The sequence below is a fragment of the Sphaerodactylus townsendi genome, linkage group LG12, assembly GCF_021028975.2.
Source record: "Sphaerodactylus townsendi isolate TG3544 linkage group LG12, MPM_Stown_v2.3, whole genome shotgun sequence".
Taxonomy (NCBI): Eukaryota; Metazoa; Chordata; class Lepidosauria; order Squamata; family Sphaerodactylidae; genus Sphaerodactylus; species Sphaerodactylus townsendi.
In genome coordinates this window covers 21,087,951-21,101,489 of record NC_059436.1, presented here as the reverse complement: position 1 = coordinate 21,101,489, position 13,539 = coordinate 21,087,951, and the positions used below count along the sequence as shown (strand labels likewise).

The following is a 13,539-nucleotide window of genomic DNA, read 5'->3' as shown; positions in this document are numbered from 1 at the left end:
GGTAGGATACACCCAGTTGTGTTTTTTCATCACAACAATTTTTCCTTGTTATTGCAGCCCTCCGCCCACATGGCTGTGGTCTATGCAGGTCCCAAGATCCTCCCTGTAGCTTTTGACATGGTCAAAGGAGCCTTCCCTTTGTTCACCAGCCCAAGAAAGCTGGTTGGATCCAAACCAATCTCTCCCTCCTGATGACGTCACTTCCTCAAGGCCCCACCTCCCTATGTCATCATTGTGTTCCATGGCTTTTGAGAAAGCTGTACATTCCCCAAGAGTCTGTTCCCTATCTCTTGTGTGACCAGTATTCTTCACCAGCTATGGGGAGGGGGACAAATCTTGACATAAAGGCAATTGGCCTAAAATGCTCCAGATCAAAATGTCAACCACAAATCAACCTGCACGCATTCAAAATGGCCCACAACATTTCATGCGCAAGCAGCCCGCTCTTTTGGCTGGGCACCTCACTCTCTCTCCTTGCCTTCAACCTCTCCCCTGCCCATTCACGCTCCTCACACACAGGCAGACTTTAAACATGTTTTGTGTCTTGTTCTGAACCAAATGCGGAAAGGAAAACAAGGGAGGGAAGTGAAATGGAATAGAATTCACATGAACAGAAGGAAGGAAGCGCCAAGAGCAGAGAAGAACGGAAACCCACCCCTCCCGGTGGAATAGATCAACGCCCATTTGAACATGACAGGAAGTATCAACAGAGCCCTCTCCCCACACACGCTAGTTTCACCCCATAAGGAAGGAAAACATCCAGCAAGCGACAGGGAAACCACCACAAAATTGTGCACTGCTTTGCTAAGCTCAAATCGCCCTCCATCTCTTGAACCGTTGGTTGACTCCTACCTGTGACATTGACTTCCACCAGGCCGGACCGGGTGCCAATCGTGTTGGTGGCCTCACAGATGTACGTCCCCGCCAGGCTGTAGGTGACGGGGCCTTTGAAGAACAATGTGCTGTTCTGGACCTCCACATTTTCGGGGAGCGACCCATTCAGTCTGCGATCAAAGAGAAACCACGTGGTTAGACAATAGTCGGGGGGGGGTGTGTGTGTGTGTTCATCAGCAGTGCAAGAGCTAGATTTGAATCCAATAGCACCTTAGAGACTTGAGAAGAATTTTAGGATGTGAGTTTTTGACTGTCACAGCAAACACCAGCAGGCTGGGTGAGAAATTAGCATCCCACCCCAGAGGAGAGACAATGTAGAAGGCAGACATTGTAGAGGGCAATTTCTCATTCCAGCATTCGTCAGCTTCAAGGTCCAGCATAGAAGTATGTGAAGCTGTCTTATATGAACGCCAAATTAGAGGGAATGGATCTAGACATGAACCTGGCCTGATAAGGTTAAAAATGGGGGATGGGTGAAGGGGGGATCCGATTGAGAGGGTAGAAAGACAAAAAACAGTCCCTGGACTGTCTGTTCTGTAGGGTATTTGTTCCGCAGGAGTGCTCCAGCTGGGGCAGCCCACGCTAGGTCAGGGGATCCCTGGAGATTTGGGGGTGGAGCCTAGGGAGGGGAGGTTTCGGGTGGGGAAGGACCGCCACAGGGCATGATGCCATAGACCCTATCCTCCAAAGCAGCCATTTCCCCCAGGGGAAATGAACTCCGTATTCTGTATATCCATCGTAAATGCAGGAGGTTGAAACCCCAGGTTCCAACACTGGAAGAGTATCACCAGATGTTAACCACCAAGGGAGTGGGGAAACGATGCTACAGAGGGGCGAAGCTCCGTGGCGGGATTGAGCATTTAGCACTCCCTTTGCTTTTTCAATAGGATCCTTGTCCCATACTTGTTCTGGGATCAGGATTTTTGAACAGGGGGCTGAGAACCTTGAGCACTGAACCCACCAACTCCGGCATACCACAGAAATGCTCACTCTCTGAGCTGGGATTGCCCCCCTTTTTTTCAAGCAAGAGAGGCATCCCCGTGGCTTGAATGGCAGGGGAATAAAGATTCAAGAAGACAGCCCTAAATTCTGCATTCTGAAAGCTTAAACAAGGGAACCTGGGTTTATTGCAAATGAAGGTATTTGCATTAAACTATGGTTTGCATAATTCATTCTGCGTAATTTATTTTGCATAATTTATTCTGGGCCAAGAGCCGAGCTGATCATTAAAACATTCCCAGTTGCACAGCATCTAGCTGAGCTTCTGTCTCCTTCCTGTCTGCAGGTATGAGCACCTGGGTGTGGACAGATGTGGGAGTCACAGGGCAAAAGCCAAAGGGATCTCGGCTCACAGGCGATGGCGGTTGTGGTGAGAAACTCTGGAGGACCGAGAACCTGCTCGGGAAGAGGCCATGCCTTTTGCTCGTTTGGTTTCTTTCTTTCTTTAAATTGCATCTTGTTTGCTTAAATTGATGCTTATTTAAATTATATTTAGATGTTTTTGTAAGCTCAGGAAGAATGGCAGGAATAATAAATCGCCTAAACAAACAAATAAAGGAGAAATAAATCACACACCTGAGAAAGTGAAGCGACCAAAACATTGCAAATTCTGTCTAGATTTTCTCCCCTTCCCTCTTTTATTTATTTATTTGTTTGTTTGTTTGTTTGTTTGTTTGTTTATATTTTTATTTATTTTATTCGACTTTTATCCTGCCCTATCCTTGTAGGGCTCAGAGTGGATCACAAGTTATAATACAATCATAAAACCTTTAAAATCCAAACATTTCCAAAAATGTTCTGGCTTTTGAGATGTTACTAGGAATGGGCTAACACTCTCTCGCTTCCACTTTGGGAGGCAAACATTTGGTTTTGTCATAATCGGCAGATTCATAAGATGCGACAGTGATATGGGCTTTCCGGAATTTTTCTTTGTAAAGAACCATTTTCTGGGAAAAGTGTGCCATGTTATAAATAGAGCATGATGTGACTGAACAGGTTTCTTTTCAGATCCATTTAGTAAACGACATTAACAGCACCCTTTGTCAATTGTAGGTCTTAATGGTGACAAAGACTTGAACTGAAATATTTGATTGGGAAATAAATCAAGTGTGGTTTAAACGCTATACTCAAAGAAATTCAAAGCTTAATGTGGAAATTACTTTTATGGGATAATCGTAAAATCCTAGTAAAAATTTAAAGACAATTTACCATGTGTTTTCCTTATACTGTTTAAATTTAAGGAGGGAGGGACACACCCAAAGGCATAAAAATCTCTGACAAGCAAATTTTAGCACATCCCCATGATACTGGGTGGACACAGTCGACCACTCATCTATTTCAACATAATTTAACTCTCGTCTGAACTCTTGTCATTTGCAATGCCCTGTTAGTTCCATATCACATTGTTGGTTACAATATCCCTTCTACCCAGTGAAAAGAGACATATAAAAATAATTTCAGCTTTGGTTTTAATTTGATCACCGCGGCTCATCAAGTTAATTCGTAACTTGCTGTTTATCTGCGTTATTATACATACTTGTGGTTTTATCCACACACACAAACAAAACAAATCAATAATTTACCCAAGTCTTAGGAACAGTTAATTGAAAAGCACTCTTTACAGCTTCGAACCTGCCAAGCTTGTCATATACCAGTGATGGCGAACCTATGGCACGGGTGCCAGAGGTGGCACTCAGAGCCCTCTCTGTGGGCACGTGCACACAGAGTTCATCATGTGGGGGGCAGAAAATCCCCCCCCCACACACACACATCTAGGCTGGCCTGGGTCACTGAACACGATGTGTGCGCACCGCGGTGAGCAGGGAGGACTCGGCTGGCGGGCCTGGTGCCTGTGCTCTGGGTGGCTGCTGCCCGAGGGGTAGGGGCGCAGAGGAGGCAGAGATGCTAGAGTGGCACAGAGTGGTGCGTGTGGGACTTGCTGGAGGCTAGAACAGGCTGGCCCCTGCTCGAACGTGTGGGGCAGAGGAAGAGGGAACCAACCAGCATTCAGGTTAAATTGCCGGGTTGGCACTTTGCAATAAATAAGTGGGGTTTGGGTTGCAATTTGGGCACTCAGACTCAAAAAGGTTCGCCATCACTGTCATATACAGTATTGTCAATGGCATCTACTTGTTGTTATTAATTTTAAGAAACAATGCATCTTTAGAAAGGGAAAATTTCCTTCAGAAGACTAAAGCACAGCCAACTTTCCTGCAAACAAATTTCCCTGGTTGCAGCTGGTGCCAACTTCTGTTCATATCATAGCTGAAACCAGGAAGGTAAATTTGTGTGATAAGTATTCAAAAACATTTGCTTAAACCATGAGTTTCAACAATGTGTTCTAGCACAGAGGTCAAGATAAAAGATAATAAAGAGTGTTGTCCGTCACAACCAACTCATGCTAAACCCATAAAGTTCCACTGCATGGGTTTTTGAAGGCAAGAACAGAGAGGGTTTGCTGTCGTCTTTCTCTGCATAGCAGCCACGGATTTCCTTCGTGGTCTCCCATCCAGGTACAAACTGTGGCCAACCCTGCTTAGCTTCCAGCCTAGGCTTGGCGATAACAGATACCATGGAATGAAATGGAAGTCGCCAATCTAGGAACCCATCTCAAAGCATTTTGGAAAGTCATGGACGAGCAAACAAGACATCCTGCATGCCCAGGCGAAGAATTATTATAGCTCATTTGTTCATACAAGGTAGCGAAATTATTTAAGAACATAAGAACAAGCCAGCTGGATCAGACCAGAGTCCATCTAGTCCAGCACTCTGCTACTCGCAGTGGCCCACCAGGTGCCATTGGGAGCTCACGTGCAGGAGGTGAAAGTAATGGCCTGCTGCTGCTGCTGCTGCTGCTGCTCTTGAGCACCTGGTCTGCTAAGGCATTTGCAATCTGAGATCAAGGAGGATCAAGATTGGTAGCCATAGATCGACTTCTCCTCCATAAATCTGTCCAAGCCCTTTTTAAAGCTATCCAGGTTAGTGGCCATCACCACCTCCTGTGGCAGCATATTCCAAACACCAATCACACGTTGCGTGAAGAAGTGTTTCCTTTTATGAGTCCTAATTCTTCCCCCCAGCATTTTCAATGGATGCCCCCTGGTTCTAGTATTGTGAGAAAGAGAGAACAATTTCTCTCTGTCAACATTTTCTACCCCATGCATAATTTTATAGACTTCAATCATATCCCCCCTCAGCCGTCTCCTCTTCAAACTAAAGAGTCCCAAACGCTGCAGCCTCTCCTCATAAGCTGAAGCAATTGAACAAAACAAGCCCAGGTTCTGTCACCTCCACTCAAAGCATCTTCAGTAGCAAGGTTGAAGAAGACCTTTCTCGCTCTGAGACCTTGGAATGCGCTGCCAGCGAGTGGAGACAGTGCTAATCTAATGGACTCGGGTTCTGACTCAGTAGAGGGCACCTTCATAATTAAAGCGTGAAAAGCCATATTCCACTTCCTTGAGAAAATGAACTCGCTGTAAGTCATTAATGATAAATAACGGGAAACAATTAGCATTTTGGTTGTGCCCACGAACAAGTGCATAAAAAGTCTCTCTTTTGGCAACGGCTGAAAGGTAATAGAAATCTTAGCAGCTCAGGCCAAGGCACCATCAATCAAGTGAATGCATTATTGTAAAAGGAAAAGGGAAATGTCCACATAGAGCACTGGGCCGTGGAAGGAAGGGTATGAAGCCCCGTTCCAAGGTGCCAAGAGTATCCAACCCCATCCCTGGAAAAAGAAAAAGTTGACAAAAGGCCACAGGAAAATATGTTCCAACTTTATAAGGCCTGGTCACCTGGAAGAAAATTTTCACTCACCCTAGGTGAGCAGGTATATATAAATATTTTCATCTGAAAGTGATCCTCTGAAGATGCCAGCCACAGATGCAGGCGAAACGTCAAGAAAAAATGCACCTGGAACACAGCCATACAACCCGGAAAACCCACAACACTCTTTGCCAGCATGCATAACAAGTGAGTGGTGCAAGAAGGGCAGAGACATTTTTCTGATGACGAATGAAGGAGACGAACGTTCACTGCTTTCCTATCCCTGTACCTGCAACTGGGTCTCCTGGAGCTGAGATCCCGTTGTAATTTCTGGCCAGCCCCACGTCTTCTTTTCTCACTCTCCTTTTTTCACTCCCTTCTCCCCTCCCTTCTTCTCGCTGCTCCCATCTCTGCCTCCCCACGCCTTCGCTGCTCAATCAAACCAACACAAGCAAAGACCTCAGTTCACCTGCGAATCTTGTGGGAAGAGAAGCCTGCAGGAAGAGAGAGCCGGCCACGCTTTCGCTTTCCCTTCCATCAGCTTCTTGTGGCTCCAGCCAAAGCATCCTCCCTCCCTTTTAATTAGGTCATCCCAGGTAACAGCCACAGAGACCTCCGGGGTGAGTTTATGCGGGGACAGAGCTTGTGGGGGGGGGGGGGGGCAAGCACTGGGATATGCATAAACCTCCTCTGCTGATTACAGAAGAAATCCAAAATAGCCGGCGCTCCACACACAGCTTCTGAAACTCTGGCAGAAGGGGGGGCGCCGCTCCCCACAAAGCTGCTGAGCCGGGTGTTCTGCTATGGCTGAATTTATGGTCAACTGAGTTCACCACACAGGGCTGTAAATCAGAGGTTGTGTTCAAGGGTATGAAGCAAGCACAACATGTTGGCAGCACCAAATAGTGTGCTATTTGAGCACTGGAATGATACATGTTCTCCTGATTACCTACTTAGAATGTAGCTGTCGGGGAGGGGGGATGGTGTTGTGTGTAGATGATCTTCTGCAAGGAAAGTCTGAGGGACCCCAACCTGGCTAAAAGACCCTCCAATATGGTGCATGTTTTGCTACACAAACAGCGGCAGAACAGCAAGGAATTCTGTGCACACTCAGGGGCACTCTTGTTCTTTCAAGAATGAACCTCAGAAGCGAAAAAGTTAGCTGGGGGAGAACTCTCCCATACACCACCCCCCTCTTGCAGTTGCATTAGACTTTTTAAAAATTAGGAGTAACTGAAAGGTCATAAAATAGTCAGCTTCGGAGTTCCACAACACTCTTCGACAGGCCAGATTGTTCAGTACAAAATGGAAGGGGGAAGGAAGACAAAAGATGTTCCCAGATGTGGCGGAGAAGCTCCTAGGCTGCCATTTGAAGGGTCCTGGAATGAAATGCTGGAGGGGCTGTGGACTTAAATGGGACGCAAAGGTGCAAAACAGGTTCCAAGATGCACACACTAAAGCATAGGTGTCAAACTTGCAGCCCTCCAGATGTTATGGACTACAGTTCCCATCATCCCCTGCCAGCATCATGCTGGCAGGGGATGCTTCAACAACCTAACATCAGGAGACATGGTTTGACACCAATGCAAGGATACGCGATAAATGAGAGGGGAAAAAAATGCTACTCTATGTTCAGTGCTCACAGAAATCCTGCACAATGCAATTGACAAGAGCTGAAGGAAGATCAATCTATTTCACGAACGCAGTTACAAATCTCTTTCACTCTCTCTTTCTGTGTATAAAGACAATTGTGGAGTCACTTACAGAGATATCAAAACAGTTTGGTGACTTCCACGTGACTCAGAAAGAAAAATCTGAACGCACGGCTATCAAATCAGCTATCCTCTTGAAAAGAAAAAAAATCCATAAATGGCATATATTCATTCATCTCTTCTTTGAAACAGCAGACTTAAGGTATACTCCAAAATTGGTTTAAGCGACTTCCACACCAAACAGAAATCTGAAATCAATGCCTGCTTAGACTTAGATGTCTCGTCGACTTGGATGTTCTGAAAGAAACACATTTTCAGCTGCAGGGACATTTTTAGTTCCAGGAACAAGAAAAGGAGGACATTCCCCATATTAGTAGACACCCAGATAATTACACTGGGCATTCCTCTGATACTTCCTTGGCACGATGTTACGTATCGTTTGTCTTGACGCCGAAACTGGAATTCATTGTGACTCTGCAAGAGAAGATGAAAGGCATGCCTTGAATGCCCACTGTCCCGTCCTGTCTTCTTTTTCGGGGAAGCAGGAAACTGGGCTGCAGGTAGAATTTCCAGCGTCAGAAGAATAGCGACAGAACAAAAACTCCTTCTGCAAACCAAGCAGGTTTGATCTGGAACATGGATATGAGAAAAGTCCCAGCAGCAACAGCATTGTCTGGTCGAGTTCTTCGCTGGCAAAACTCGGCCGAATCGCAAGTTATCTGATCGTTTTAAAAGCAGTGTGAATTTTTTAAAATAATCAAACCCTGGATTCCATCTGCATGTTATCCTTCTCTCTCCAGTGGCCTTGGTCTATGCCTTGATTCCTTGCAGCGTACTTAGCAAGGAGCCGTAATCCTCGGTGGGTGGAACGGCTTCCTGCCAAGGATGGAAATGAGATTCTTCAGAGGCGAGGCAGCCTCATTGACTTCCAGCTAAAACAGCGATTCCGACACTGTGGTCCACCAGTCATCCAGAGAGAGGTCACAGAAAGGGATATAAAGGAAATTCTTGCAGTGCAGACATTCACCCAATGATCCTCCTGGTCTGGGAAGTCAGCTGACACTCACAGAGCCAATCAGCTGCCGGTGTCTGATCCAAAGATGCATCCTACCTGGTGCCTTCTGTATGCCCGCCTGGCTCTTGCCCAAAGTGCTTGACACCTGCTGGGCCTGAGCACCTGACACTCCTGCGGATGTGTTCTCCCTTGTGCCCAGAGGGGCATTTTTGACTTCCCTCCCTGTGTCACATGGAGCTGCCTTATATTGAACCAGAGCTTTGGTCCATCAGGATCAGTATTGCCTACTCTGACTGGCAGTCGCTCTCCAGGAACTCAGGCAGAGGTCTTTTGCATCACCTACTCCGCGAACCTTAACTGGAGATATTGGATATTGCACTTCAAGCACTTGCATGCCAAGCAGATGCTCTACCACTGAGCCACAGCCCCTCTCCAGGAAGAGGCCTTATGCTGAATGGAACCAGAGGTTCATCCAAGTCAGTACTGTCTACTCAGACTAGAAATGGTTCTCCAAGATCTCGAGTGGAGGTCTTTCATATCACCTGATCTTTCTAAACTGGAAATGTGGGGGATTGAACCTGCGGCCTCCTGCATCCCAAGCAAATGCTCTACCACTGAGCCACAGCCTCTCCCACAAGATGGCATCACAATGTTGTGATGTACATTGGTTTGTCAAGTGGAGACTGAGCTCTGCAGCTCCAGGGACTCATGTGAGACAACATCCCTCCGTCACATCAAAACAAATCCCTACATGTGAACCAATTAGCATGCTAAGAAGCAGCTATGATGGCACCTTTCACCCTGATATCTAGTTTTCTGCTGGTAGGGAATTCTTCTTTCTGCAGAGATAGTCAGCACGGCGAGTCCCAGATTGCAATCCAAAGTGGATCAGCCTCACTTGCTGTAGCCCAGAACTGGGCCACATGTTCACACTCCGAGTTTTGTGTGGGTCATCCCAGGTGATTCAGGTAGTGAGTCACCGGCAGCTGATCAAATCTTTCTGCCTGGAAGCGTGCAAGCAAGCAAGCAAGCACACACACACTCACACACACAAACAATTTGCAACCTCTAGAGGGCCAATCGGGGATGCTCACCGGGGCGGAAAACGATGTTCTCAACACTGAATCCTGTTGTTAAATTAGGTGGCAGATGAGGCTTTTTTTAAAAAAAAGAAAGAAGAGAATTTGAAGCTGCCATTGAGCCCACTAGCTTGTTACTGTCTTCTCTGACCAGCCCTGGCTCTAGAGAGATGTGGGCAGAGCAAGATCTTTCTCCACATCTGCTACCCAAGTTTGTTTCAGCAGAGATGCCAAAGACCAAATGGAGACATGAAGCTGCCGAATACTGCGTCAGACTATGGGTGTATCTAGCTCAGCGCTGTCTGCCTGGCAGAGAACAGCTGTTTCTAAGAACTGAGGCTAGCCCAGGCCATGGTGGCAGGGGCTGATGGGAATTGTAGTCCATGAACATCTGGAGAGCCGCAGGCTGTAGACCCCCGGGCGAGCCCAATCTGACAGATCTCAGAAGCTATGCATGGATGGGGCCTAATTAGTATTTGGATGGGAGACCATCAAAAAAAGTCCATAGTCACTATGCAGAGGCAGGCAATGGCAAACCACCATCAAAAGGGTTAGGGATCAGCATCAAAAGGATTTGGGATTGAGGCCCTGCCAGCAAACAGAGCCTTCCTTTGGCCCTTATACTCCTGACCAAAAAAGTTTTTTCAGCCAAGACTGCAGGCAACTTGCAGTCCGAGGCAAGAACGGCACCTGCTGGTACTTACAGTCTCCACTGGTACTGGGTGGCTGGAGGGTTGGCATCTGAGATGCAGGTCAGCTTCACATCCTTCCGGTTAAGGTACCAGTTGCCATCAAACCCGTCAATTTTCACTTCAGGCTCGTCTGTAAGAGGGAAGGCAGAACCGGAGAGCGTCAGGAAGGAATGGTTGGTTCCAGAGGAGAAAGGAAGGCCCAACAGGCAGGGTGGGGAGAGGAAGAAAAGACGGGAATGGAGGAAGCAATTAGACAGAGGGAATGCAGAAGGGACAGATGGAAGCCGATTAAGAAATTCACTCCAGACTGCCTTGGAGAGCCAGCATGGTGTTGTGGTTAAGAGCAGGTGGATTCTATTCTGGAGAACTGGGTTTGATTCCCCACTCCTCCACCTGTGTGGCAGAGGCTTATCTGGTGAACCAGATGTGTTTCTGCACACCTACATTCCTGATGGGTGACCTTGGGCTAGTTCCGTGGTGGCGAACCTTTGGCACTCCAGATGTTATGGACTACAATTCTCATCAGCCCCTGCCAGCATGGCCAATTGGCCATGCTGGCAGAGGCGCAATGGTCGAGTCTGGGACCACCACTGAACTAATTCTTCAGAAACTCTCTCAGCCCCACCTAGCCGCCAAAGTCTGTTGTGGGGAGAGGAAGGGAAAGGAGCTTGTAAGCCACCTTGAGGCTCCTTACAGGAGAGAAAGGTGGGGCCTAAGTCCAAACTCTTCTTCTTGGTCCCTAAGAAAAACCCTGCTAAGATCAGAAGAATGGTCCTTCTCCATTAGCATCCTGTTTCCTGAAATGGCCAACCAGATGTTCTGGGAGGCCTGCAAGCAGAGCAAAGAGGCCAAAGTCTCGCCTTCCCTAAACACCCAGCAGAGTGTAGTGGTTAGAGTGTTGGACTATGAGCTGGGAAACCCAGGTTCGAATCCCCACTCTGCCAAGGAAGCTTACTGGGCAACCTTGGGCCAAGCTCTCAGCTTTTCTCTACCTCACAGAGTTATCGTGAGGACAAAATGCAGGAGAGGAGAATGTGTCCCCTATGGGGGGAAGGTCCTAAAGATATCTAGCTGTCCTCGACCATGGCCAGGACTTTTCCAGTTCTGTCAGCTGAGAGATGGATCTTGTGCAATTTAACTAAGTTCTGAAGGGCCTGTAAGACAGAGCTGTTCCACCAGGCCTTTGGTTGAGGACATGAAGCTAGCTGGCCTGCTGCTGTGATGCCCATCCGAGGCGACCCCCTGCCTCCCTGCAGGCTGCCTCCTGCCCTCCTCAGGCCCTGGGAAGTGCAGAACACGGCCTGCAGGGAGGCGGGGGTGGGGGGCAGGGTGCTGCGGTGGGCAGCCCAGGAGGCAGCCTGCTGCTGCAGTGACCGTCCGAGCCGCCCGTCCCCAAGGGCCTGGGGAGGGAACAGGGCAGCTTGGACAGGTGCCACAACTATCTTTAGGTGCCTCCCCCAAGCCGACCGAGCTCTTCTGAGCCAAATCAGCGTGGGGGGGGGGGTGGCGATTCCTCCCCACTGTTGCAGGATCATTTAACACCCCATATCTCTGTGGGCCACTGCTGTCTGCCAACTTCATTAGTTGCCTCTGAGGTCCAGGCGTGCAGGAGAGGTAAAGCTTTCTCCATCCACCTTTCCCATCCCACCCATCACTGGATAAACCCCTCCAGCGCCCAGGGTCTTCCCCACATAACCCTCGTGCTTCTCACTTACACAGCACATTGAGGGTCATGCTGTCGGTGAAACGATCCACCTGGTAGTTGACCGCGCCGCGGCGGCTGCCGATGGACCTCACCGACTGGGCAGCAGGCGGTGCCGGCTGATCACGTGGCGGTGCGTTGCGTGGCCGGATCTCTCCTGGAATTCAGCCTGCGCCTTTCAGCTTGGTGTCCCGTCCGCAGCAGGGGCTTCCGTTGGAGGAGATGCAGGTGGCCACTAAGATCTTCTCTGTTATGCCAGACTTGGCAATCAGGGGTCGTGTGGTGACCTCCATCCGGTTCACTGGCTTGGCTAAGAAAATGATCACAAGAGAAGGGACAAGACAAGATCTTTAAAAGGGGAAGCTCTCTGATTGGATGGTCAAATGCCACAAGGCTTCCCCCTGCCCGGAGCCAGATCCTTAGAGAATTCACAATCCAAGGGGCTTTGTTGATTCCCACCAAAATAAAACCTTCGTTTCAGGGCCTTCTGTAAAAATAAGCAGAGATTATTGGACCTGGAATATCAAAAACCGTTTCCTGCTCAAGCATCCATTTGCTCCCCTGCTGCATTGAAACTGTCAACCTCGTACAGAAGAATGGCTCATTGCTTTCATAACTTAGATAATCCCTTACAGCGTAGAGCCTTTTGCTAGCCTAATTCAATGTTCTTCCCTCAAAGGTACTGACTGGAAGTTACCAGTGCAGTGGAGAACATGTATATGCTTCCCAAACTCTCTGGACACAATCCAGCGTATCGTTCTGGACTGCTAGTTGCACGTAGCTCCACACAGTAATCTTCTCCTTCCTTTACTTCGTTCCAAAGATCTCACAAATTGCATCATCCACATTTTGTTACATCTCAGTACTCCTGAGATTACTGCCACGGCTGCTAAGGGGTTGTTTTTTGTTTTTTTGCAGAACTTGTTACAGCTAGAAAGTAGACCACTGCGAGTTTTATTTTGGTCTTGCACATTGTGTATTATTTAAATGCCAATAAAGGGTAATGAAGAAGAAGAAATTAATGCAGCCAGGGAGCTTCCTCTTAAAACACATTACGAATGCAGAATGCGAGAAAGGCCTGACTACAGAATCTGGGGAGAGGTCATGGCTCAGTGATACAGTATTTGATCGGCAGGCAAAAGGTCACAGGTTCAGCCCCCAGCATCTCCAGTTTAAAAGGACCAGGATGAGAAAGACCTCTACCTGAGACCTTACAGAGCAGCTATCAGTCTGGCCCCTTCTGCACATACAAAATAATGCATTTTCAATTCACTTTTGAATGCACTTTGCAGCTGGGAATTTACTGTGCAGGCAGAAAAATCCATTTTTCAAACAATTGTGAAAGTGGGATTGAAGAAAGAAGAAAAGAAAGAGTTGATTTATAATTCCACTACTTTCTCTCCTGTAGGAGACTCAAAAGGAGCTTACAAACTCTTTTCCCTTCCCCCCCATGCCAAACAAACAAACACCCTGAGAGGTGGGTGGGGCTGAGAAATCTTGTGAGAAGAACTGTGACTGGCTCCAAGTCACCCAGCTGGCGTATTAGCTGGAGTGCACAAGCTAGTCCTGGTTCACCAGATAAGCCTCTGCCACTCAGGTGGAGGAGTGGGGAATCAAACCCGGTTCTCCAGATTAGAGTGCACCTGCTCTTTGCCACTACACCAGGCAGGGAGCATTTGTG

General features: G+C 47.9%; 1 protein-coding gene across 1 annotated transcript in view; it reads right to left on the bottom strand.

Moving 5' to 3' along the window:
- The window catches only part of NECTIN1 (nectin cell adhesion molecule 1), a 135,820-nt gene that overhangs the window by 20,237 nt on the left and 102,044 nt on the right, over positions 1 to 13,539 (bottom strand). Inside the window, 5 exon segments of the mRNA XM_048513539.1 lie at positions 853 to 1,004; positions 10,169 to 10,286; positions 11,872 to 11,925; positions 11,928 to 12,030; positions 12,032 to 12,168. Coding sequence (XP_048369496.1) covers positions 853 to 1,004; positions 10,169 to 10,286; positions 11,872 to 11,925; positions 11,928 to 12,030; positions 12,032 to 12,168 — 564 coding nt within the window.